The sequence below is a fragment of the Limanda limanda genome, chromosome 5, assembly GCF_963576545.1.
Source record: "Limanda limanda chromosome 5, fLimLim1.1, whole genome shotgun sequence".
Lineage (NCBI taxonomy): Eukaryota > Metazoa > Chordata > Actinopteri > Pleuronectiformes > Pleuronectidae > Limanda > Limanda limanda.
The window spans coordinates 26,014,461-26,040,044 of NC_083640.1; the positions used below are offsets into that span (position 1 = coordinate 26,014,461).

General features: G+C 42.0%; 2 protein-coding genes across 3 annotated transcripts in view; both read right to left on the reverse strand.

Moving 5' to 3' along the window:
* Window positions 1–3,620: 3,620 nt before the first annotated feature.
* On the reverse strand, window positions 3,621–14,747 carry rab35b (RAB35, member RAS oncogene family b). Of its 2 annotated transcripts, XM_061070886.1 has the most exons (6): window positions 14,448–14,747; window positions 12,033–12,083; window positions 11,816–11,939; window positions 7,091–7,215; window positions 6,851–6,975; window positions 3,621–5,903 (listed from the first exon to the last, which is right to left on the reverse strand). In XM_061070886.1, exons 1-6 carry the CDS (start codon window positions 14,497–14,499, stop codon window positions 5,775–5,777), a joined length of 606 nt encoding a protein of 201 aa, XP_060926869.1. In that variant the 5' UTR covers window positions 14,500–14,747; the 3' UTR covers window positions 3,621–5,774. The 2 variants fall into 2 exon arrangements, with proteins under 2 accessions (XP_060926869.1, XP_060926870.1); XM_061070887.1 differs by lacking the exon at window positions 6,851–6,975 and having other exon boundaries at window positions 5,797–5,903.
* Window positions 14,748–15,311: 564 nt separating this feature from the next.
* The window catches only part of gcn1 (GCN1 activator of EIF2AK4), a 28,312-nt gene continuing 18,039 nt past the window's right edge, over window positions 15,312–25,584 (reverse strand). Inside the window, exons 39-57 of the mRNA XM_061070885.1 lie at window positions 25,179–25,317; window positions 24,885–25,081; window positions 23,956–24,098; window positions 23,746–23,863; window positions 23,399–23,614; window positions 23,111–23,275; window positions 22,716–22,877; window positions 22,533–22,625; window positions 22,304–22,447; window positions 21,919–22,188; window positions 21,637–21,750; window positions 20,823–21,053; window positions 20,498–20,691; window positions 18,896–19,010; window positions 18,458–18,554; window positions 17,959–18,107; window positions 17,273–17,383; window positions 16,073–16,294; window positions 15,312–15,969 (exon numbers count right to left, since the gene is read on the reverse strand). Of these exons, the coding sequence (XP_060926868.1) occupies window positions 15,844–15,969; window positions 16,073–16,294; window positions 17,273–17,383; window positions 17,959–18,107; window positions 18,458–18,554; window positions 18,896–19,010; window positions 20,498–20,691; window positions 20,823–21,053; window positions 21,637–21,750; window positions 21,919–22,188; window positions 22,304–22,447; window positions 22,533–22,625; window positions 22,716–22,877; window positions 23,111–23,275; window positions 23,399–23,614; window positions 23,746–23,863; window positions 23,956–24,098; window positions 24,885–25,081; window positions 25,179–25,317 (3,006 nt within the window). The 3' untranslated portion in view covers window positions 15,312–15,843. The remainder of the gene's footprint in view (window positions 15,970–16,072; window positions 16,295–17,272; window positions 17,384–17,958; window positions 18,108–18,457; window positions 18,555–18,895; window positions 19,011–20,497; window positions 20,692–20,822; window positions 21,054–21,636; window positions 21,751–21,918; window positions 22,189–22,303; window positions 22,448–22,532; window positions 22,626–22,715; window positions 22,878–23,110; window positions 23,276–23,398; window positions 23,615–23,745; window positions 23,864–23,955; window positions 24,099–24,884; window positions 25,082–25,178; window positions 25,318–25,584) is intronic.

The following is a 25,584-nucleotide window of genomic DNA, read 5'->3' on the forward strand; positions in this document are numbered from 1 at the left end:
GGGAGACTGGAGCCAGTCACTGGTGAACTGGGGCAAGGGGGGGGGGGGGGGGGGGGGTTCATCCTGGACAGGCCCTCAGTGTAATGCAGAGCTGACTCAGGGCTATTTATTGAATTTGTTTACAGCTACATGTTTTCACCACTCTCTTTAACCCAGATTTCAGCAGGCAGCTCCAGTATGTTCGATTCCCAGCTCTAAACAGAGTGAAGTGTTTGATGGAGCTCCAAAACTAAACTAGAGGGAGAGTTAGTATTGATTTTAAAAACTTGTTGGGCGGCTCAGAAACACGACTCTAACTTATTACTTCTGGCGCCTGCTGAGACGTGTGAACAACTGTTTGTTTAACAACTTTAAAAGTTGAAATTTGACTATGCTGTGTTTACGGCTAGTTCAATTAGACAGTACCAAAATCACTGCAGCTTTTTAATCAGCACCTGAGGCTGAGATATTCTCTTAATTAATCCTCAATATCAGGTTATATGGGAAAGATCAGATCCTACATATCCCAAAATGCAGCCAATAATGCACCTCATGTTACGAAAACCCCATTTTGTCATCAAAATCCCATTATCAAGTTTCATATAAAATTCAAGCAAAACAAAATCTAGTGTGAGCAGGGAAACAGGATCCTTGAACTAAGTGAATGTATGAACCAGCACTTTTATTTGAATTCGTCGCACACGAGGCCTTCATGTTCATCTCTGACATCTAAATAAACCTGGGGGGGGCGGGCAGGGGCTCAGCTGGTGCGTTCTTCCACAGTTCACATCGAATATAATTCACATTTAAACATTGATGCTTTTTCAAAGAAAAGTCTGGCATTGTCCTCATGATGTCAATCCTCTTCCTAGTTGACCAAATTTTTTAAAATGTTTACACATCAGCTTGAGATGGAGGCAGAACTACAGCTCATGAATTCTCAATTAAGTCGATCAATCGGGCTCAACAATAACCTGCAGAACTTCATGTCAGTGAACAGAAGCTTCCTCTGCAGTGCTCAACGTCTGAGCTGCGCTGGTTCACCTCAAATAGAGAAGCTCTACCTCCATTCTCATTGCTTCAATACTTCATGAGCACTTTGTTCTTTAAGCTGCCGGGCTTCCGTTTTTACGTGACATATCTGTTCCTCCATTGGTTAAACATCTATGTTTTGACCTGAGATCTCTATCGAGCGTGAGCGACTCACAGCGTGGCACAGTGTCTGGATGCAGCTGTGCAAACCTATGCAGATGTCTTCTCTTCATTTCAGCTGGTTGTTGGAAGGATCAACCCAAAGAATGATTTTTTTATAATAAGTCGAATACGTTTGGATGAAATCGATATATTTATAAAAAAAAGCATACATTTTGAATGAAATCCTTTTTTTAGAGAGAAATATACCTGTACATTGTTGTTTGTAAAGGCTCTTTATTCATGTGTGTTCCAACAGTGAGCAGGGGTTCCACTGGTGATCACTCATACATGTGTTTGTGTGTGTGTGTTGTGTGTGTGTGTGTGTGTGTGTGTGTGTGTGTGTGTGTGTGTGTGTGTGTGTGTGTGTCTTTGGCATGCAGCTGAAGTGGTGGGAGATATTCGTGAGTCCTTCCAAGTTCTGTTATGTTAAAGACTCATCAGTGTCATTTTTTTTATTCCAACAGAACCCCAAAATCCAGTTGACAGCTCCTGGTGCCACTTTTAAATAAGCCAACTCTTTAAACATTTTTTAAGTCGTAAATAATGGTTTTATTGATAGTTTTTATATATGGATTAATGAGAAAAATCTGATGGATTGGGAAAATTAGTTATTCATAAAGTAATTTAACTAAACGTCAGTTTAAGGAATTTGGCAGCAGCCTTGTATTAAACATACAGACATGAGAGTTCCTATGTCAGAAAGTAAACATACTGCCCACAATACCTAACCATTCCTTTATTAGTAAATGTGAACTAATCATAGACAATGGCAAAAAAAGTAATCATAAACGCTAATATGTTAATAATTAAGGGTTATCAAAATAGACTAGATTAACAATTTGGCATCTGTTAAAAATATTGTCTAAGACTTTGCTGGCATTTATTAACAGGTCAAAATTAGGTCAAATATTTCACTGGATGAGTCTTGCTGATGAATTAAAAAGCTAAAAAATCTAACTGGGTGTCCAGAGGAAGTTAAACTAAAATCCTGAAGATATTTCAGAACATAAAAAGACACATTTTCTCCATATTATTATCCAACCATCCATCATCTATACCACTTATCCTGTGGGGGGAGCACAAAAACATATCAAGATTCTAAAATACCCGAAAAACATCATAAACTTCTTTTTGGCTCTAATTACAGAAGGACTAAGGATTAGTGAAGGATTAATTAAACATTAATAAAACCATTAAAAACTCTGTAGGAAGATTGCCTTATTAGAATGAATGAATAGAAATATTTTTCCCTCATAGGTCGGAAAACTTGTTTCTGAAAAGTTTGAAAATGGGTCGTATAAGAAAGTGTGTGTGTGTTTGTAGTTTGAGACTTCTGATAGTTCCTCTTCCCCAGAGAAAGAGTCGCCTCTTCCTCCTGCAAGCTCGGATTAAACACCAGCCGCTGCTGCCACCACCACACTGTAATTAGTCTCCTTTCATTCCATGTTTTTTGTTAGAAAAACAACACACTGTAAACATGTTTTTTGTCCACATTATGTCCTAATTGCTGTTTCTGTTCCTTGTTTGTATGAAACTGTTGCTGGGACACTGTAGACTGTACCGACAGCATTTTAAAAATCGTGATGCTGCCACTGAGGGTGGAGTGTGTGCGTGTGTGTGTGTCGCAGCATTGACACACACCAAATCAATGACACACACTGAGTGTGTATTTTCTGTTGCTTGTCTCCACTCAGTCGGATGTTATTTTGGAATGTCAGTGCTTCGGCTGGGCTCATTGTGCTGTGTGAGTGCTTTCATTCACCTCTGACTAACGGCACTGTTTCAGTTACAGAATGCTTCAAACTATTCAAACTATTTCCCATGCAATTTTCTGAGCATTTTTTTCTACAAATAAACACTTTACAATCTACTTGTCTACCCTGACTTGGTTTCCTCTATGCTGTTGTCATTGTCGGACTTTGGGAAAATAAGCTGATGATGCTGTTGAACAGCTTCGTCTGCAAAGAATAAATTCACATAAAAGATGTTGGTAAGTACGGTGGCCCTCAGAGCTCAAATCCATTACCGTTTAAGAAAACACTCCAGCAGTAGTAGTAGTCTTAAGGTGTGGTTTTAGTGTGGGATCTGTTTTCAAACATTTTCTCAGCGAGCCTGATAATGAAAAATCCACGATATATTTGAAAATTATTGATTTCAGTTGCATTGCTTGACTGATCATTAATAACTTGATAGTGAGTGATTACCATGAACAGCCCTGTCATTACTTTATTGTTGCATCTTTACTTCCTCTCTGAATTCAACATGAGTGATTTCCTGTTTGAAACAGAAAAAAAAAAGTTGTCTTTTTGCAGTTTATTAGATGGTTCCCAAAGACTAATGCACACTTCCTCCCATAAAACTTTATTCACAGAAAAGATCAAATAAAAATACAGGTTCAAAAAGAAGAGTTAAGACCAAGCATCAAATCACTGACAAATGAGATCAGCCATTTTGCATCAAATATTTATTCTTTTAAAACGTTTATTACTGATTAAATTCATGTCGGGAAAAATGAATAGTACATCTCTTTTTCTCCAGTGTACAGCAAACCACAGCTGACAGGTGTGTTTCAACATAGAACACGGGGCATGTTCACACATGCACAGTTTGGTGTGCTAATTTGTGTGTATGTTCTATATTGAATATAAACACACAAATATATTTATATATACACATACTCGTAATGAATAGAAATCATAAAGTGTGAGAATTGACACCATCTCTGGGCCACCGACATTACAGTGACCTCTCGCCGTTTATCAGGCTCCCACACCGCCTGCCAGAGTCTGCAGAGACAATGACAACTAGACATATCCAACAGATTCTTAGCCAGTGTGTGCAGGTCTTTTCATTTGTTACTCTCCCAATTCAAAATAGAAAAATATGTCAGTTTGTATGATGCCTCTGTGACAAACCCTGGTGGTGCACGTGGAGAGGGAGAGAAGCTCAGGGCCCAACACACTGAGATCCAGTGCTGCACTTCATCCCCATTTGTTCTTACAACAACCGTCCCACTGTCTGTCACACTCTCAACATGGATGCAGAAAACCCTGTCTGCTGGAACAGGTAGCAGGGGGGGTTGTGACAGAAGAGCAGAACACATATAACATGACATCAGACTTTTAACATCAGTTAACTGTTAAAAAAAATTCCGCAAGCTGAGGAAACAAAGTAAATCCTTCACAGTCTAAATGTATTTCAGGCTTTAAATACCTCTTAAAACAAAGTGTTACATGCTCAAAAATCAAGGCCCAACAAGTTTGCTGTGGATCAAAGGTCACCGGCGTAACTCCCAGAGGCCGGCTTCCAGAGTAAGAGCCTCCTCGTGCCCCTCAGTGACCAGGTACAGGCGAGAGTCCATCGCTGTTAGAGGTGCTGATATGTGGGTGTGGGGGGGAGAAGGCTGGTGGCTGCAGACATTTATAACTAGAGAGGTGGAGGGTGGGAGGGGGCTTAGCCCTGAGCGCTTCCTGAGGACTCAACACGGCCCAATCAGACCGAGTCACCCTGCCTCTTGGGTGACCAGGGGCCACTATGGCAACAGTCCAATGAGAGGCGCCACTGAGCTCCCGATATATATATATTTTTTTTTACTATATTGGCAGTATCATTCTTTAAAAAAAAAAAAAAAAAAAAAGATGAAGGAAAGGGTTTAAAAGCAGACATTGAAAGCGAAGTAAGACTGCAGTGACCGCTGCCGTCAGAGCTGAACCTCTGAGAGCTCAGACAACGGATCAGCTGCTCTGCTGCACTTTAATAAACAGACAAATAAGAATGAAATTAAAATCAATTACTCTTGGCTCAGCACTACTAGAGGTTAGAGGGGAGAGGGCGGGAAGCTTGGCAAAACAGAGACAAAGAAAAAATAAAAACACGAGAAGTCCCCAGGCCTGTCCATCAGATTAGTTGCTAAAGGTTGTCTACCAATCCTCATCATCCATGTTATTTTCTTTTTCCCCATCAGGTCAAATGAAACAAAATCTAGCAGTTTGTGATCAGTCAGCGTGAGCCGAGGTAACACAGGTGTCTGAATTGCAGAAACTGTGGAGAGGTGGAGCTCCCCTTTAACTCAGACGCTTGAGCCAAAGACCAATCAGACAGCCCCCTGCCCTGTCCCTCCCCCCCACAAAATAAAACTAGAAAGAAACAAATGAATCCAAACGAGGTGAGCCCTCCTTCTCCCCTGGCACAGAGTCTGAGCCGACTCTGAATGTCCCATGTGCAGTGGAATGAGAAGGAGAGATGAGATACTGGTGGAGGAATATGCAGATTATGTGGATATAAATCTGGGAGTTATGGCGGTCAGTTGTCAGCTTGCAGATCCTTTAAGAAAGGAGGACCTCAGGTCAATAGTGCCCATCTGCTGAATTCCAAATAAAACTTGATCTGACATCTGATAAAATCTGTACATTATTTTTAAAGTCTTTGTGATTAGTCTGTCCAAAGGGGACATGTTTTCCATTTATTTTTTTAATTCTTTCACTGTATATTTATTAAATCTTAATCTGCTCTTTAATTTAGATGCTCTGAGTCCCATTGTGTATGCATGTGTGTGTGAAGAAGACGCCGCCGCCGGCCTTTTGAGGATGGCTTCGAGTTTGCTAGCAGCACTTTTTCTTTCGTTTACTGTTCCGGGTGAGTTTGACCACGTCGTTCTGTTGCTGTTGCTGCTGCTTGGCCATCACCTCCTTTTTGGCTCTTAGCACTAGCTCTGTGATGCAGTTGAACATCTGCAGGAGAAACACAAATGTGAGTGCAGCAGTCAGTCAGATCAGCCACATCACACACACAGCAGTTTGCGAAAAACAGATATTGAAAGTTTTCTTCACTAGACTGTAATGATATAATGTATCTGATCTACAACTCCAGAGATGGGATTTTCCTATCAGTATATTATTACTAATGTAATACACAGTAATAGACATATGAAGACACTGAGTCGGGAGTGGAAAAATTGAGAATGATAGAATGCAATTTAAAATGTTTTGATAGATCAGAAAATTTGGGTTAGTTGATGATGACAATTATTGTTAGTTGCAAAGTTTATTTCCCAAGAATATCCCCAAAACAGTTTTTAACCCTCTGAACCCCCAAGGTTCTTACAGCCTCCTGCAAACAACTCAAAAAGCATAAATAAATAAATAAATAAGAGTTATAATGGCATAAATTATTAAAAAGAACTTTAGAAAAATATCAGTATATCAATATAAGTGCACTCAAGAGTAACCCATATTCAAATTTTCACTTTACTGTCACATGACTGCTTTTGTTTTTATGTTTTTACAGAATCTGGTTGGTGCAGACAGGGATCTCAAATTAAGGGATTCTGAAATGTCACAACCTCTATCTTGGATTTCATTATTTGTTCAAGGACTGTTGGAAATTTTAAAGTCCAATGATATTTTCTGTTGTCACAGAATCCAACTATGATAAACCCGTATCATAAGCCGGTTAAACCCTCCATTGGATTTAGGGGTTCAGAGAGTAGAAAGGGTTTTTACAATAAACCCCTGCACAAAAACTGAGACAAACTACAGATCAGCAGGAATCAGTGGACGCAGAAACACTGCTGAACTCAAGCCTTCATCCGAGCTGCTCTACACATCAGGGATGTCACAGAAACCATTTCACACAAACACTGCAGTCTGGGCCAGTGACAACACAAACAGTGAGTTACCTCTTCAACGTTGATGTTCTCTTTTGCACTCGTCTCAAACAGGTTGATTCCCATCTGCTCAGCAAACTTCTGCGCGTCAGTCGTCTCGACCACCTTCGAGTTAGGGTCGTCGTTCTTGTTTCCCACTGAAAATAGAAAATATTGCCAGGATGACACAGCAGGAAAACTCTTGAGTCAACACAAAAGAGTCTATTTTTAAACTAAGAAAGCCAAGGTGACACTAAATAAGAGCACACTCACCTAATATTCGACACACGTCGTCGCAGTTCTGGTTGATTTCATGTAACCATCGTTTGACGTTGACAAAGGACTCTGCACTCGTGACGTCGTATACCACTATGACCCCATGTGTTCCCCTGTAGTATCTGAACACAGCAGAGAGAGACACAGTCAGCCTTTAACATTAAGTATTAAACAGACAGAGTAAAAATACATATCCACATACTGTGTCACATAAGCATGAGTACTAGTGAAAACTAGTGAGCAAACTAGCAGAGATGTGAAAACTGCAAGTTTAGTAAGTAATAGCTACAATATTTTTAAATAGCTTAAAGTAACAGACTACAAAAACCAAATGTAATAAATGATTGGTAAAGGTAGTTAGATAAAACTAGAAATGTATTGTTAAATAGCTTAAAGAAGTAATAAATACGATAAATAGCTGGAAAATAAATATTTGGAAATAACTCAAAGTAATGGATAAATTAATAGAGTGAACATTACGTGACAAAGAGCAAATGGCAGTTATTTCGCTAAGTCAATGGATAAGAAGTTGATAACAGGTTATATAATTAACAAACTTAACAAATCATTAACAGCTGAACTGCATGAAAAGAATACTATTGGATAATGCATATATATACTTTTGTATCATCAGTTGTTAAATTACAGAAACTTCAATATCTATTCCAGTGGACACATTTGGAACATGAGTCCTGGACTAGATGGGGGGGGTACTTAAATTGACGTGTCAGGTCTGTGGGGTTTTTAATCTGACATAAAGGTTCGCTACCACTGGGGTGACGCATGCAGATGACCAGCAGGAGGAGACAAAACGCAGTTAGGATGACACATCATCTTAAAACTGTAATAAAGATACCCGACAACGCAAACTCATGATGCCGTTACATAAAACGACCTGAGTCTGAAGCAAGTGCAGCAGAATAACAGAAATGTTTTATTGTCCAGACTGAGTCCATAGACTGTGCGCTCAGAGTCAATTGAAATGATAGCTTCAATAACGCAACACTGAAGTACACAATACAGAGTGTGTGGCTGCTGAAGACAACAAGTAAACCAGAGAAAGACAAACAGACAGTTGAACTGTAAACCTGTGGCCAGGTCCCAGAAAGAGAGCATCCCTAATGTAGCTGCAAGGAGACCGAGCAAACACAAAGAACCTTTCGTCAGGCCAACAGTGTGTGTGTACTGTGTGTATTAGTGTGTTGCTTCCTGACGTGACAGCGTGGGGATATGGTGTTGTCCCCAATGTTCAGCAGTAATGAGCAGCTAGACAGCAGGGACGGAGGGTTGTCTGTGTGTGTAAAGGGCAAATGAATAGAGTCATAAACTCACACCACAGGCACATGGGCCCCAAGCAGTCACCATTTCTGTAGTAAAACAGCACAAACAGGCTAATAAAATGTTAATAAACCAGACTTCTCACTCAGAAATCATCCATCAATAGAGCACCATGATGCCGTATGGGTTTAATACTCTGACCTGAGCCCTGTTTCAGGAAGCGAGATGAGTGAAGTGGACTCAGAGTTAAAGGAACCTCTGGATTCACAGCTGGGATCAATGTGCTCCCCCCTTTGCATCTCCTGGGACCGTTTGGTCAGATCTCAACTCCCCAAGTCATTTCAGTTTAGACTAAATTATGTTTTTATTTTCCGGCTGACTCTGACAAGCAGGTCATGTTGTCAATGTGCATGTATGTGATTGAGTAAGATTAGAGAAAGGGGGAGTGGGGCAAGCAGGGGTTGAGGGAATCAATGTTCTGCTCACATCTGTGCAATGGGATAAGATTTTACTTATTTAAAATGGTAGAAAAATCTAGATCTGGTCGTCAGTGCTGATATTGTTAAGCTGGCCGCAAATAAATGTATACGTGGAGACATGTAAAACTTTAAATTTGTTGTGAAACTGTGGCGGGGTAAGAGGACATCAGCAGAGAAGACTTTCATATGTTGTCCACGATGTATTTGCTTTCACGAAGCGAAAATAATCACACCCCCAGACAACCTCCAAGCGCGGTCTGTCTGAGTGACTGGAAGGCGTATGATTCCTGTATGTGTCCCTGGTGTGTTCACATCTGTACTGAGAGCTGACCACTTATGAAAGCAGCTCCTAAACACACGACCAGAAGCACAACGGAATAATGTGCAGAAGAGAGACAAACAATCCAGCTAACGGCTGTGCAGACTGCTCAAATGAACCTGTCACGTCTCATTCACATATTGGTTCTCCTGTCAGTGTTTGAGCATATGTGTGAGAATGCATCAGCCAGTAAATATTTTAAAAAATGTTTAAACACACTGGTCCACATGGCAGCTAGCAGCTAGTTAGCAAAGTAGTACTGTTAGCATAGCTGTGCTGTGTGTAGACCACAGACATTATAGGGGTCCCCACATTGTTTCTGGTTCAACAGCACTGTAGTGAACAAGTGACAGGAGTGTAAACAGTGTGTGTGTCTGTGAACCAACGTCACAGCCAGAAGAGGGGTGAAAATTAGAATATCAACCTGAGTGTTAAGTTTACATCATGCTGATCAGAACTGGAGAAAACTCGCTTAATAAGCATGAGGAACGGATTCACAGAGACGGACAAGCTCAGATCACAACACACACAGAGAGGGGGTCTGAAGCCCCAGTACTCCATTATATTTTCACCCAGAAAATATTTGGTTAGTACATTAATGTTTAGAGGTCACTCCAGGCCTCCTTAGTGGATTGAGCAGGTCTCAGCCCACGATCCAGCTCCAGTGAAATTCATTAAGGACCTAATGAGGCACCGGGCCACTTTACTTCAGCAGCCTACCAGTCTTCTATCAGTCTAACTAGGCCACCTGCTTGGTGGAGGGATTCCTACAGAACAACCGACGGGGGATTCGTGCTCCCCAGGGGCTGAAGCATCAGCGCTGCAGACTCTCGAGCTCTCTGGGTGACTCTGGTGCTCTGATCGTCCTCACTGCAGCGGTGTACGTCATAGAAACTCTCAAACATGCGTCTCGGTCTTATTAACGACAAACCTCGCAAGGTTTGGACAACGATGGCTTTATTTGTCTGTCTGCTCCAGTCAAAGTCAAACAGTGTTTTGATTTGACAGTCAACAACTTTACACTTTGATTCACTCACATTTCTCTCATGGCTGTCATTTTCATATACAGTGGATTTGGTGAAAAAGTCCCAAAAAAAACATGACTACGATTACTTGCACAACTAGGAGTCATGACAGCATGAAGATGTGTCAATCATGAAGCAGTAGGACAGAGATGTTCCCCTGAAATAATATTTGTTATATTTAAAATTCATTCATTTTCTACTGACTGCCTTTTCTTGGCCAGAGATCTGGACCCGGTCAGCAGGAAGCTAATTGCTTCTGCATCTTCCAGTGACCCATTAGAACCTTACACGAATGTGATGTAATCCAATTTCATTCATTAGCATCATGCTGTGAACTGCAGGAGACGAGGCATGCGATGTAGTGTATGTTTTCAAATCTCGCCCAACAGCGAAAGTGTTTTCATTGAAGTGAAGCAGGCGGACGAGGTGACTCAGCAAAAGTGAACAGATAGTGAATTAAATATATAACAACACTCTGCGGTCACAGGCCTCATGTTTTACATGTGTGGGATGAGTGGAAACCTTTGTGTAGCAACATGAAACAAAAACAATGGGAGTTGATTAAATCTGAATTCCAGCATTAGAAACCCACCAAGTCTGAGTGCTGAACTTAAAAGGTGTAGAGACCAAAACACAACATTGCATCTACCTACTAATAACACCCTTGTTTGTTTGTCTGTATATGTAATGCACATCTCATGAACCGTCCATCTTATCCACTTTACACATGCATTACATTCGCTATTAATAAAACTTAAATCAACAGGTGACCAGCATTCTGTAGCTGTCACTGGAGGCGAGGCAGTGTGCTAACAGTCAGAACAAGAACTCGGCCCACAGACCACGTCCTCCTCCGTTATTAGGGCACAAACGTCCTTGCAGTTTACTTTGTGTTTGTTTGATTCACTCATGAGACACATTTTTAAAACACACTGAAAAAAGGTCCAACATGTTCGTTCACAGACAACACGAAACGAGATGTGCACAGCCAGAACATCAGGGTTAAAAAGACCGGGAACGACCAGGATTCCTGATCCGACAACAGCGATCATAACTAAACACATCTGATGGTTCTACATGTGAACAACAATAAAAGAGCAGAGGAGCAGGGTGTCTTGTTGACTGGCACTGATAGTGTAAAAAATAATAGTTCATCGTCGTAATTGAGGTCAAAATAGTCAGTAACCGTACTATTGATATGAAGTCATATCGCTCAGCCCTAGTATATGTGAATCATTGATAGTAAAAAAGGACAATTTGCCTGACATCAGTGTGAAGGCTGAGCCACATGGCTACGATTCAACACTGGACAAAAGTGTGACACATACTTCAAGCATTAGAGGGTAAATCCACCCAGCCGCTGCCGTCATGTAGCACTACAGCCTGAGACCAGGAGCCTCCTTCTCACATCTGTAATTAGGATCTGCGGGGAATTCCACCCGGTTTCACAGAGCAGGGCCAACTTATCCTAGTGGTCTACAAACTGCTTCCTCAAATATAATACCTTATCTGAGGACCACAAAGACACTTTCGTAGTTTCAGATTCAGTTGTTGAAAAGACAACGAACAGCTTCACCTGAAAGGTCTGTGTGTTTGTAGGTTTGAGTATGAATCTACTTACGTGGATGTGATGGTGCGAAAGCGCTCCTGCCCTGCTGTGTCCCAGATCTGGAGCTTCACCTTCTCCCCGTTGATCTCCACTGTTCGGATCTTAAAATCCACTCCAATCGTGGTGATATAGCTTCCTGTAAACAGGCATACAAACACAAAATCAAGTTAATGAACGCACAAATGCAGAGCGATAAGTCTTTCAAATATACTGAGGTAGAACCACACACCTGAAAATGTGTTGTCTGCGAATCGCAGGAGGAGACTGCTCTTCCCCACGCCTGAGGAGGAAACACAAGCACAGGATGAGGTTAAGAGAACCACAGATTTCCAAAAAAACAAGGGTGCGTTCTTTACAATATTTAAATTTTGACTCAAATAAAATATTGCAATTGTATAATAACACATTTGTTGAGTGTTTGGAAGGTTTTATGCACCACACAAGAGAAAATTCCCAAATGGCTTAAGTTTAGTTTCTAATTATATCCTAGTTACCCGAGATTACCACCATGTGATTGACTGTAAACCAAAACAAGATGTCAACCTGAACATTTACTGTAATCCTCGTGTACCCACAGATCTTGTGCTTTATTAAGACAACATTTTGAGGATTATGGATTTAAGGTTAACAAGGCAGCACCTTTAGTGTTCATTTAACGCATCTCAACTGTGCTGACATAAGCTAAATAATTGCTATTAAAGATGTAACAACAGCAACTTGAAAGGCTCATGTCGAAGTCCACACAGGCATTACAACGAAATGGAACAAGCAAAAGAGTGTCCCTAAAATGATCGAGCAGGATAAATAGGTTTGAGGTAGAAGGAAAGCAGAGGGGTAAGGGGAGTGGGATTAAAAGAAGACAGATGAGGAGTGCCCAGTCCTCGACAGATCAGTTGTCAGGTAACAACTGAGAGTTAGGACGTGACTCTGCTGCCCAGCCTGGGGTGGGACTCACCCTGCAGCCCTGGTTCTTCGCCTACCTATTGTGTTATTGTCATCTCATGTTTGATTGGTCGCAACATAAAGAGCTCTCAGGTTCCTGTGTTCTCCAGGCTGCAGTTTTTTGTTCAAGCAAACAATAACGAAAGCTTCAAAGCAGGAGAGAGAGAGAGATCATATTTTTGTCCTTGAGAAGCTTGTGTTCATTCTATCTTTCCAAAAACTATCCCGAAAATAAAACCGTCCAGCTTGACAGTGAAAGAACTATTCATTTCTGTTGTCAAGTCTCGTGGCCTGGAACTTGTGCATCTTCATGGTACTCCATAGGTTTTGCAGAGGAGTGGCATCTTCTGTGTTCGATTAGGTGCTTGACGAAATATCATTACATGACCGATCTGGTGTCAGACTGCTCTCTGTGAGCAGATGTGTCATGTGCATGTCCTACTGTGACAGGCCAGAGGCTAAGTGATAAAACCCAGCCTCAGTTCAGCGTGGGTAATCCAGACTGTGGAATGTGTCGATTCTCAGCAGCACTTCTGTTTACAGGGTCGGGAACATCTTTCCTAAATGAACTTGGTGCATCACAGCAGACAGTTGTGTCTCCACGCTGCAGCTGGGCGGGACACTGGCCTCTGTGTGCGGGTGGCAGTGAAGGACTTGCTGTGCAGCCGGACCCTGTACTGTGAGCAGCCAGCTGATGGGGTAGTGCCAGGATCAGGGCTGTCAATGAATGCAAAGATCATTTCCCCACAAAGGGGTCGTGCAGGAGGAGGCTCCACTTCTACTGAGGGTGGAGCCGCGTTAGAAAAGGCTTGTTAATGGGGGAGATAGAAGAAGAGCAGTCCTTATCAGGAGTAGACAGATCTTAAATATGAATCTACCTGGGACACCAGGCTTTAACATGATAACACAGCTAAGGTAAACACAGAGCAGGTGGTCTCTCAGCAGGTCAGCACATGTACGCATTTACCTTCATGATATTACAGTTGTGTATGAGCATTTGATTAGTGTCACTTCACCACACTTGAACAGACTGGATGCAGAGATGCAAACCAGAGGCTGCAGTGCAGCATTCCTCCACTGTGAAGCAGCTAGCACTAGCATGCTAAATAACAAAACGTATCTTGCTAACGTATTCTCATTGAATTTTCTAAACTATAGTGCAGTAGAAATATAAATAAAGACATTCTATCTGATGTACGTAGATCTCAAATGTATTAAAACACCAGCTTCTGAGTGCAGCTACCGTGAGTTCACATTAGCCCTGTAACTGTTAGCGCACCTTCCAGCTAGCTAGCTAGGCTAGCAGGGGTTACAAACAAGAGGCCACACAAAAGACTGTGAGACCCCCATACAGTGGTGTATTGCCCAGTACGTCTTTGTTGTGTAGCAATAATACATGTATGAGTCGATATGAGCACAGGAAGAGACATTCTTCGACTCAAACGCTGGTGATCTGGAGGCGATATCCGGCCTGATCGCTGCCATGCCCGGACACACAACCTCCGCCCTGTCACCGCCACAGAAATATGGCGGATGTGTACATTTCACATATAAATTCCATTCATCAAACTAACATATGATAAGTGGTAAATGTGTCAGACAGGTACACACGGGGCTTCAAATTGCATTTCTGCTCCCCCCCCCCCTGTACAAAAACAGGACGAGGCCCACTTCCCGTCCCGCATCCTCGGCGTCGCCTTACCGCTGTCACCGATGATGAGCAGCTTGAAGAGGTAATCGTAGTCCCGTGCCATGCCGGTAGCTAGTGGCTCACTCCCGCCGTGTGCCGCTTCGTAGCTCGGTTCTCTGCCCGACCCCCTCGGCCCGTGGAAATAAAAACTCACCAGCCCCCCAGAATCCCACGACACGAGAGAAAACGACCACTAGAAAGCTACTATCTCTTAACCCCCGAGCCGGCGGTGTTTTTTCTCGGGGTTTCACGGCGTCAGCAATCCTCTCCCTCCGCTGCAAACAGCCGGAAACTCCGCTTCCTTCTCTGGTGGAGCTGCACCCAACTCTGACCCGGCGTCACTGCGCAGGCTCCGGCTACAGCCCGGCCGTGCCGTCCCATTGAAGAAGCACACCCATGCTGCTGGAGGGCAGGGTCCTCCCATTGATTCCCAACTATAGGATACATATGTCTTTACAAATAACATATACTAATAGAAATACCTTGTTTGGTCTTAGGTGAAGTTTTCTTCTCTTAGGTTAAATCTGAACACATTTTAAGTAATGTATTCTTGGACTAAATCTCATTTTGCACTATATCCATCCATCGCACATTGATAACCATCATCTCTATTATAAGGTAAGTTCACTTCATCCTCATCAAATTAAGAAAACATGATAGAATATGGTTATGTCCAAGGAATGTGATAATTTGAAAAACATTTTCCTACAGATGTGAATGTTTACTTCTCGTGGTGATGCTTTTAGAGCTAAAAACAAGATCATATCAAAATGACACTCAAGTGCCAAACTTCCCCCCACCGTTTTTTTTTATTCTGAATCCTCAGTTGCACATGCACTGTATTAAATTTTGTGAAAATACAATGACACTACATCGTGAAATCAAGATCTCTTTATTTTGTATTGCCTTTTTACAACCGTATCACTGACGTAAGCATGTTTTTTTTGTACTCTAACAAGAGACTGCTTTTGACCCTGAACAACTCTCCCACAAAATCCAAATAAAAGCTAAAGATAGGGGTGTCACTTCATTACATTACTGTCTTGACAGCTTGACATGATTTTTGGTAAAATAAGTAGCATAATACAAACATCAAATAAAGAATTTGGCCTTGTGTCTTCCTAATTTAATTAATTACAGGGGAGTATCCTGCACAGTGTGAGATAAAAGAACAAAGTTTTAAATCGGGCTTAAATGCCACTAAAAAAATGATGTGAGGAAGAAAAAAAAAGACATTTGTTGGGGGAAGCCAGTCAAAAAGCGACCCATCTCAGCCTTTAGCCCATGAAAGGCAAAACATGGGCACGTGTGGTGAGTGTGTCTGGGGCTCTTAAACAGTAGAGACTTGTTTTACATGTCATTCAAGCTTCTGTTGATTTCTCCAGATTTCATTTCATGGTTAAGTCCTTCATGTTAGGATGGTGTCATCTATCTCTTCGTTAGAGTCTAGCATGCTGGCGATTTTCTTCAAAGACCGGCGATGACAGTCAGCCAGTAGGTCGTTACTTGCAGAGTCCAGAATGGCAGTAATACTCTGAAGTGAAGGAAGAGGAAAAAGTTAAAAAGAGAACAACAGTCTTTTCTAATGTACATCATCTCCATTTGTAAATTATACAAGAGATGGTCTGCAGTCTGACCTGCATGGTTTCCTCTCCCTGGCGAAGTCGTAGCAGGTTGACAATGGTGTGTTCGCTCTGGGCTCTGACACTGGTGTTCTTGTCCTTGGTGTTGTCCAGCAGACTCTTCAGCACAGGCTTGATGAGACTGGCCTCCACTGAGGGCGTAGCCGGGTCTTTGAACACCCACCACAGCACCCGCTCTGACACCAGTCGGATGTCACTGGACTGATTCTGAAGACACTGTGTGGCCAGAGACAGCAGACGTCATATTACAAAACCTCCATAGATTACACACTGTGAAAGCAGGTTCTTGTCACTGTATTTATTCATTCAAACTCTTATAGCTTCATGTCTTAAATTAAATCTACTTGCTCAATCAGTCTTATAAGATACAAGATGGCACTGCAGGAGTTGTAGCTAGTTGCACCTGCTATTGCACAGTTTCTAAATATCACAACACACACTACTCATCATTACATACACTATTTTCATTATCTGTATAACGTATACCATATATATATTATTTCGGAAGTATGCCACTTATTGTGAAATTCACACACAATAACACATACACACAACACATACACACGTCTATTTCAAAATCTCATACTAACTCACAAATACAGTATACATCTTTATTCAAACATTCTAGTAGTAAATTTCTCTACAAACGATGTTCACGACAGTAGTGAATTGTACATATTCTCTGCATTTTTATTAGATTTTTTATTTTCATTTTATTGCCTTTTTATTCTTTTAGCTACCTCATTCTGACTATCTGCTGCTGTAACAAGTGCAGTTCCCTGGGGTGGGATCAATACAGCTTTATCTTATTTTATCTTATTATTAAGATTTACTTAACAACCAAACACTCTGTGTAATTAATAAATTATGACCGATTTCTGACTCAAGTTCTCAAGGCTTCAAAGAAAGTATACATGGATTTCAGTGGCCTGGTATTTTATTTGGCAGATTAGGTTAAATACCATCATGTTACTTTTAAAACTACATGATACTATTAACATATGAGCAATCCTAACCTGGTAAAAGAGCAGTAAAGAGAAAAACAACTGACAAAGGAGAATATTATTCAAATAACCCCTTATATTGTAATATGGGTGCAGCAAATTGTTATCAATGACACTTACTTCCTAGCATGTACAGAGGTAGAAGTAAGGGAAGCCTGTGATCAGCTGAATGAAACGGTTCTTGCTTTACCTTGACTAACTGTGTGATGATGCGTTGGGAAATATTACTGCCTCCCTCTGTCCTGAGATGATGCCTCATCAGATATCCCATCGCTCTGATTCCACTGGTGGCAATGGGGATCTGGAAGAGCAGACAACATGTATTGAAAGAGAAAAGAGCTAGGTACAATTTAAGCAAATACATTTATTTGTTTGTCTTGTCGTTAGCAGCATTATACAAACACCATTGTCAGCATTTTCATGAAACTTGATATGTCGAGGCTTTGTTGGCATTATACAAGCATCTTGATGAAAAAAAATTCAGACATATTTAAGGGTTTGGTATCGATGATCATATCATTTCTGATTTGTTTGTTTGCAGGACTACTAGAAAACTACAGAACCAGTTTTCATTAAATTTGCTGGAGGGGTGGGGCATGACCCAAAGAGGAATCCGTTACAATTTGAGGTGGATTCAGATTAACTGGTGGATCCGTTTGGGGAAAATGATTACCAGCGTTATAAATCATTTGATTAATGACTTAGCTGGGACAGCTCTTGGATGGAAGGGACTTTCTTGACTCTGCTGGTTGCCTAGTAACATGTGGTAACAAGGCATATGACTAACCATATTCCTTAGGACCATAAAACAATTTCTTTAATGTGAGAAATGCATTGTCAAAGAACGGAGGACCAGACTCAAAACTTCCTCCTCACCCTGTCAGCGGTGGCGTTGCTCAAAATGGTTTCAGATACAGTGTCAAAGTATTCCGTCCCACACAGCTTCTCAGGAGCAGCCTTGACAGCTATGGCCAGAGCCATGCTCCGACCATGACGCACCATCCAGTCCACACCAGACAAGTCCGCTAAAGATAGAAATAAAAAATAAATTCATTCATTATTTGAAGCAACTCAATGTTTTACTGATGAATAGAGAAGAGCAGAAAACTAGGTAACATACACACAGGACGTGTTAAGCTATATTGATAGAGACAAAAATATATCCTGTTAAAAAAATATATTTAAAAAAATGGATGAACAATACTTTTTTAAACTAAGCAGGTTCAGTCTATGCAACATGTCATTGGTAATACACAGCTGTCAGTGTTACTGAGAACAATACTAACAATTAACAAATCATCACTATACACACATACAAGACATTATTGGTTAAACTGGACGACTGAAGGTGAGGATGTGTCCTATAGATACCAACCTAAGATGTGCTGAAGTAACACACTCCGCAGCTCCTCCTCTGACAGGAAAGCACACAGTTCACCAACACAGCCTGCTGACGCCATTCGAGTTGCATCCTACACACGCACACCAGACAGAACAAGGTTCAGTGTCATTTATTCTCAAACTGACATGTAGGCTCTAAACCGCCTTTTAGAAAACCACATCCTCTGTCTGACTTCCGTTTTTTCTACTTTGATCACAAAGAAAAGGACACCACTGAACATCTCTCTGTGAAATTTCTTCCGTGTTTATACTTTTATACTTTATTTAACTGATAATTACTTATTCAGTATTAAGTATTCAATAACCATCACTGGCCCTGAGGTAATAGAAACAGGAACGTTGCAACAGATGTAAAAAAAAAAAAGTCCCAGCTCGACTCAATGCTGCAAGACATCTGCTCCTCCTGTCATACCTCATCATGTCCCAGCATGCCTAGCAATGTGGTGGTAATGTTCTTGCGGATGGTTGGGTCCACCTTTGACCCGGCCCCCTGGATGACAAACCTCAAGGCTTGGAGCATAGTCTCCCTGTGACGGGGCAAAGAGCACAACACAGGAATTAGCATGACAACAGCTGCAATTAAGATGAGGGGCCAGGACGGTAATGGATTTTTTAAACGATAATAATTTAATGTTTGAAAACATAAACATATGTATTGTGAGGTTGTGTTCTAACATAAACAAACAAATACAGTCCTTTAGATTTAGTTATTACAGAAGGCTCAAGTTCACTGACTGAGGAGAGCTGACAAATTAATTTGTCAGTTCCCTCTGGTGGACAAATTACGTAATGGAGATCCTATTATTAAATAAACCCAAGCATGTATTTATCATTTCTGTATTGACATTTCTTATTATTTAATGATGATAAGCTGATGTCGGGCAATTTTATTGGCATCTGGTTAAGAAATCACACTACCCACATTCACATTAGCCTTTCTGTTTCATATCTGGAACTTTCCCTCCCAGTGGTTTGACACATGGGGGCGTTCATATACACATCCTGCAGAGCACCGTTTCCTTCTTGAAGCCTTAAACTGAAGCATTGTGTGTGTATACCAAGTTCACACAACACAACTTTCAAAGTTATTGGATCACTGTAAAGTTCACACTACAAGACTTGCGGTCTTGTGATCAGGAGTCTTGCAGTCATTGTGAGTTCACACTACATTATGGACAGGCGAAGTTCACACACACTGCACATCCTTCACCAGGAGAAATGCTTAACTAGTGGATCTGGTTTCCAAACATTAGATCGTGAAACCATGTGTCAAGAGATACAGTTATCCGAATGATCCTCCAGCTATAGAATAACATCAAGCTGGAGGAGGTGAGATTCACATCACAGTTTTAACGAAATAACAAATCCTAGTATTTATTCTCAGCTTTGCTTATAACAATGTAATAACTTATGTTTATAACTTCATAACTTAATATTTGTTAATGACACATGTTTTAATGGTGGATGTCTCATACTCGAACTCAGCCTACGACTTAATCATTTCTTTGGTACTTCTCATAAAAGCAATATGCAAATGTCAGGTTGCACCCTTATCACTACATGTACCTTCATAAGGGTCTGCACTGTGATTGGCTGTGATGTATCAGTGTCGCAAGCCCCTTGAATTGTGTCTTTCACAGTTGCTATTCGAATACTGATTACGCTCTGACCTGGTTATTTTGCTTGTGATTTCCAAAACTCACTGGCGACTGGAAAATAGGGCCACAAATGTTGTTGAGTTATTACAATTCCTCTTCGCAGGATATCTCATCAGATTTGAGGCAATTGAGATTTAAAGCGGTAATAGTGGAAATTATAAAAATCTCACGACTGTCACACTCATGTACACATTTGTTATCCAACATCAAATTAAACTTCGATATTAAATAAGTAAAAACCAGCATCCTCATCAAGAATCAAAAGTGTGATTAGATATGCACAGTCATTTTCAGCTAAATTATTTACTTTTCCAAAAATAGAGAATCTTTTGCAACCTAGGTTCTCAGAATCTCACCTGACCCCAGGGTCCTCTGCGTTACGGATGGCAGACAGCTGCTCGGTGAAGAGTGGGTCCACCTTGGCGTGGATGGAAACCAGCTGGCCCAGAGCCTCGGCAGCCCTCAGCCTCACAGCACGGCTTGAGTCCAGCAGGGCCTTCAGGAAGGTGGTCTGCAGCTGAGGGAGGAAGGGCTTCAGGGCGATGCCCACCTGGAGGAGGAAAGCAAAGGTTTGAGCCAAGAGATGTGAATCAAGACAAAATCAAACTCCCTTATGAAGAAAGATATGGATGTATATTCAACAATATTTTTGGTATTCTATTGGGAGATGCAGGCACAGACCTTTGCCAGCAGCAGGGTGAGAGTCTCCAGAAGAGCGGTCTTCACTGTCGAGGCAAACCGGTCTCCCAAGATACGAATGAGCGGTCCAGTTATGTTGACAACAGAGGGCCTCAGTGCCTCAGGAGACGTCAGTTTGATGATCCCTCCCAATGCTTTAGCTGCCTCTTCTTTCTGCTCAGGGCTGCCGGTGAGGACACCTTCTCTGAGGACAGGCAGGATACAGGTCACGCCCTGTGGACACAAACAGGATGAAGAACATAATAGTGAATATAATTTTCATTGATTAATCTGTCAGTTTATATTTTGATTAACTGCTTAATTACTCTGTAACATGTCTTAAAACCTTAATCTGACATCAAATTGAATTTCTAAAGTTGCTATAACAGTGTTTTCCATTAATTATCTAGACTGTGGTGGCCCGCCCTATTGTCATCCCACCACAGCTTCCTAACAAATCCTCAAAAGCTTAAACAATAACTCATAATAACATAAGACATCCGTTACTTGATGTTTTGCTCCTTTCAAAAACTGTTGTTGATCAAGTGTGCTATTGATCATGGCTCCTGAGAATTCTTTGTCTGGTTGAATTGATGGTACAGAATTAAACAGATGATTTAAAACAGATAAGTGGAGAAATCTCTATTATGAGAATTGCATTACATGTGACATAACTGAACAAGAATTGTGTCCGTAGCTAAGTAAAATTCCAACACTGGATCTTTAGTATACAAAAGGATGTGGGCAAATAACATAGAACTATGAGGTCACCATGCTGTTAATGTATTGTTGAATATGTCAGGAGCAGCCGTCTTACCTTCTTGGGCAGACAGAAACCAGGCAGGTGCTGACCCCTCACATCTGCAGCTACTGATCTAATGTCTCGATGCAGGTCATCAATTAGAGCCAGCTGGCTGCTCGCGTCCAGTTTCTGTGAGACAAAAAGTAACAACTCAGTGTCCACATTTACCATTTGACTATACAGGACCAAACTCTTTGCTTTATTTCCAACATGTAGTATAAATATGAATATGGTTTCTCTGTAGCAATGCAAAGATGAAGTTGTGTACAGGTACTTTTCATTTCAACTTCAACACACCTTGGTGATGGAGTTGATGGTGTCCCAGCTCTGAGTCAGGACCTCTGGGTTGGTGTCATTGAGAAGGCGGATGAGGCCGGACAGTAAAGTGCGGGTGTGGGAACTGTAGTCCAGGCGGGTACGAGCAAAGTAGGCATTGAGGATGGTGACGGCAGCCTGTCTGTGGCCGGGGTCAGCACCTCGTGTGGCCTCCAGCAGGTCATCTATGATGATGCGCTGGCCCACATCGTCTTCCACTGAGAGGATCACTGTTTGGCAATTGCACAGCTCCTGAGGAAAACATAATCCATCAAGGTGATCGTTAGTTCTTTACGAGCATGAGGACAGAACGAGAAGGCTGTGTAAAAGGACAGTGGATGTAATAATTTGTGGGTGCTGGTGTTACCTGTGCTTCATCCTCTGTTCCCAGCTTCCCTTTGAGGGAGGAGAGCAGAGCAGGCAGAATGACGCCCAAGTGGCGTGTCAGAGCATCGCCAGCCACAGCGGACAGGAAGGCCAGCACACGGGTGTTCACAGGAGGAGCAGTGAGCTAGTGAGGGAGGACATCGGCCTTAGTCAGTCATCTGGACACAATAATGTGGACTAACACAAGAAAACAAGACTGTGAACATTACCTTTGGAACCAAGTAAGGCAGAACAGAGCGACTCTTCACTGCCATGACCTGCTTAAGACCATCCAGAGCGAAGCCAGCCGTCTCCTCATCATCCTGGGAAAACACAATCAATGTATTATAGACCAGATTTTTTTTTTTTTATGGGATCTAAATTTGAGACTATTTGTGTCCTTGTTCACTCACCAGCTGTCTGAGCAGGCTAGGCAGGATGTCATCCAGCGCCTGGTGACCAATGGTTGCATGGAGCTGCTCGAAGGTTTTGGCTGCAGCCTCTCGGACCTCCTCCAGAGGGTCACATAAAGCTTTCCTGACTGTTGGGACCAGTGATTCAGAGAAGACAAGTACCTGCAGTGCAAATACCAACAGGTTAATAATTCACATCTGTTTCAGTTCTCAGCAATTGGTTTAAGTTTTCATTTGTTCTGTGATTTATAAGATTACGATTCTGAACTAAAAAGGAATTGACTTTAATGGTAAAATGACGACAATAAACAGCACATAAAAATGGGTACTCATTTCTCTTTGAAAGACTGTACTTAGCACTTTGCCTTTGTTGAAGAGAAATGTGTGTGACTCACCGCATCTCTGCTGGTGGACTTCATGATCTCACTGAGGCCGATGCAGACGCCCTGCCTCTCATCGCTCTTGTCTGAGCGCAGCCCCTCCTCTAGGATGGGAATGATCTCAGGGAGAATCTTCTCTCCCAGCTTCCTCACCAGGTCACCCAATGTCCGAGCAGCAATCTATAACCACATGGACACAGAATCAGTGGGGGGTAATTTCACGGCCACAACATAGCAAATACTGACAACTGTCAACCAGGGAGCATTAAAAACAAAGGACCATGAAGTGAAAAGGAATAATACCGTTCTCTTGTCGGAGCAGGTGGAGGCAAGGAAACCAAGCAGGAGAGAGAAGAGGGTTGGGAGGATCTCCCGAAGAGTTCTGGGGGTGTTGGACACCACGATCTTCCACACGTGGAGGGAAGCCTGTCGAACCACAAGCTGGGTGTCCACACGACCCATATAGAGACCAGAGAGGACGCGGTTACGCCGCTCACCGCCAAGAGCACCAATGATGGCCTGTGGGGGAAGTTCAAAGGTCAGGAATGCAGCAAAACATCGGAACAATCCCTCATTTGAAAGTAGGTATCACTATGTTTTTTATTAACTGGATAAATACGTATTGGATTTGTTGTTGGAAATCTATTCACTTTATTTGATGCTGCTGTCCCGAAGTTGTCATCCTCGGAGGCCGTCTCTGTGGTCATCTTTCCTGTTACTCCAGAGATATGGAACAGCAGATCTCCCAGCAGCTGCACAGAGCTGAACCTGCACACCACAGCAGCATGGACACACATTTAGTCAGCACATAAGGGACATTTATTCAATCAACAAAGTGTGACCAGATTTTCATATCTAACCTGATTCTCCACAGGTCATCAAACAGGCCCTGTTCCAGCTCAGGAAGCAGCAGTTGGATGGCGGTCTCGGCGTACATGCTGACGACTCGCTGGCCCGCTCGCAGTGCTGTGTCTCTCACATATTCGTTCTCATCAGCCAGGGCCTGGCGGTGAACAGAGAGAGAGAAAGAGATACTGAGCTGCAGTGAAGTGTGATCTGCAGAATGTTGCACAGCTAAATGATTGAGGTACACGAGTCAGTGACAAGGCAGTTTCCTGATATAGATACATTTAAAACAAAGTCCAGAGTTTCAACTTTTTAAGTCCATAGAATAAAATTTTGAACTTGTCAAATCGTTAGTTACGAATATGAATATGATGAGTATTAGGGCTATATTGGAATTTCGAGAATAATTACAAGTCGTAATTTAAAGAGAAAAAAGTCATTATATTACAATAATGGAAAATATCGAGCTGAGATGACCTGTGTTCGCTGGGGTTTCACTACTTATAGAATCCAAATCTTGAACCAATCTCATTGTTGAGAAGCTACCAAACCCCTTTGCAAATTACAAAGGACCACTACCAAACATTCTCTCCTCTAACATAGACACAAAGTCCCCAGAGTTTGTGTGAGTCTTTCTTATGAATAGAAAAAGTCATGATACTTAGGTCAATATTTATGATGGTGCTGATGCGCCAAAATATTGAGCAGGTCATATTATGACTGTATTATCGTAATATTACTTAACTCTAGATGTTTTTTCCCTTTAAATGCCACAATAGCCTTTGAGTGGTCATCAATACTAGAAAAGCGCTATATAAATACAACCATTTCATATGTACACCTATACTTTAGTTGCACTCATCCCAATAATAAAATCAAAACTCAGGGCTAAATTGGAAAAAACATTCTAACAGATTCTTGCCCACAATTCAGTCGCCACTACCTTGAGAACGCAAGGGATGATGGGCCCAACGTAAGGAGTGAACCTCTCTCCAAAGGTCAGGGGCAGGTAGATAAACAACATGATGTAGCCGTCTCTGACGTGGGAAGCGATGTCGACCTTGCTGGCTGTCGCCACCACATCTGGCATCAGCTTGTCCAGCTTCTCCACTCCTAGTCCAGCCATCACCTCAGCCAGACCTGAACACACCAACACACAAAGCATTCAGTGACTCAGTTGGTAAATGATATTGGGCACCAACCTCCAGCAACACAACAAGAGTGAAGAAGAACTGACCTTGTGCAGCTCCGGAGCGATCTACAGAGCTCTGTTCAGAGGCCAGGGTTTCCATGAGCCACGGCAGCAGGTCATCAAAGCAGGTCTCACCCATCCCCTTTACCATCGCACCCAAGGCCTTGGCTGAGACGGTACGAACCTGGAGAGGAGAAGAAGAGCGACTCTGGTTTCAACTTTATACAACAGAACACAAAGTGGTGGGGCATATTCCAGAAAGTGGGTGAGGTGAAAACCCAGTGTAGCCTTCTGCTGAGTCTGAAGACGATGACACTGTGCTTCATTTCCTCATTCATATAATTGATCTCAAAGCATTACTTTGCAGACATTCATGACGATCAAAAGATGATCAAGCCCCCAGCTCACCTAGCTATATTAATGTTACCATTTAGTCCTCAGCGTAAGTAGA

Excerpts from the sequence above, each read along its gene's own strand:
- rab35b (XM_061070886.1), bottom strand. The coding sequence starts at position 14,499 with ATGGCACGGGACTACGATTACCTCTTCAAGCTGCTCATCATCGGTGAC. Across the intron at positions 7,216-11,815 it reads TTTCGCACCATCACATCCAC|ATACTACAGGGGAACACATG; the intron begins GTAAGTAGATTC and ends TGCTGTGTTCAG. Across the intron at positions 5,904-6,850 it reads AGAACATCAACGTTGAAGAG|ATGTTCAACTGCATCACAGA; the intron begins GTAACTCACTGT and ends TTTCTCCTGCAG.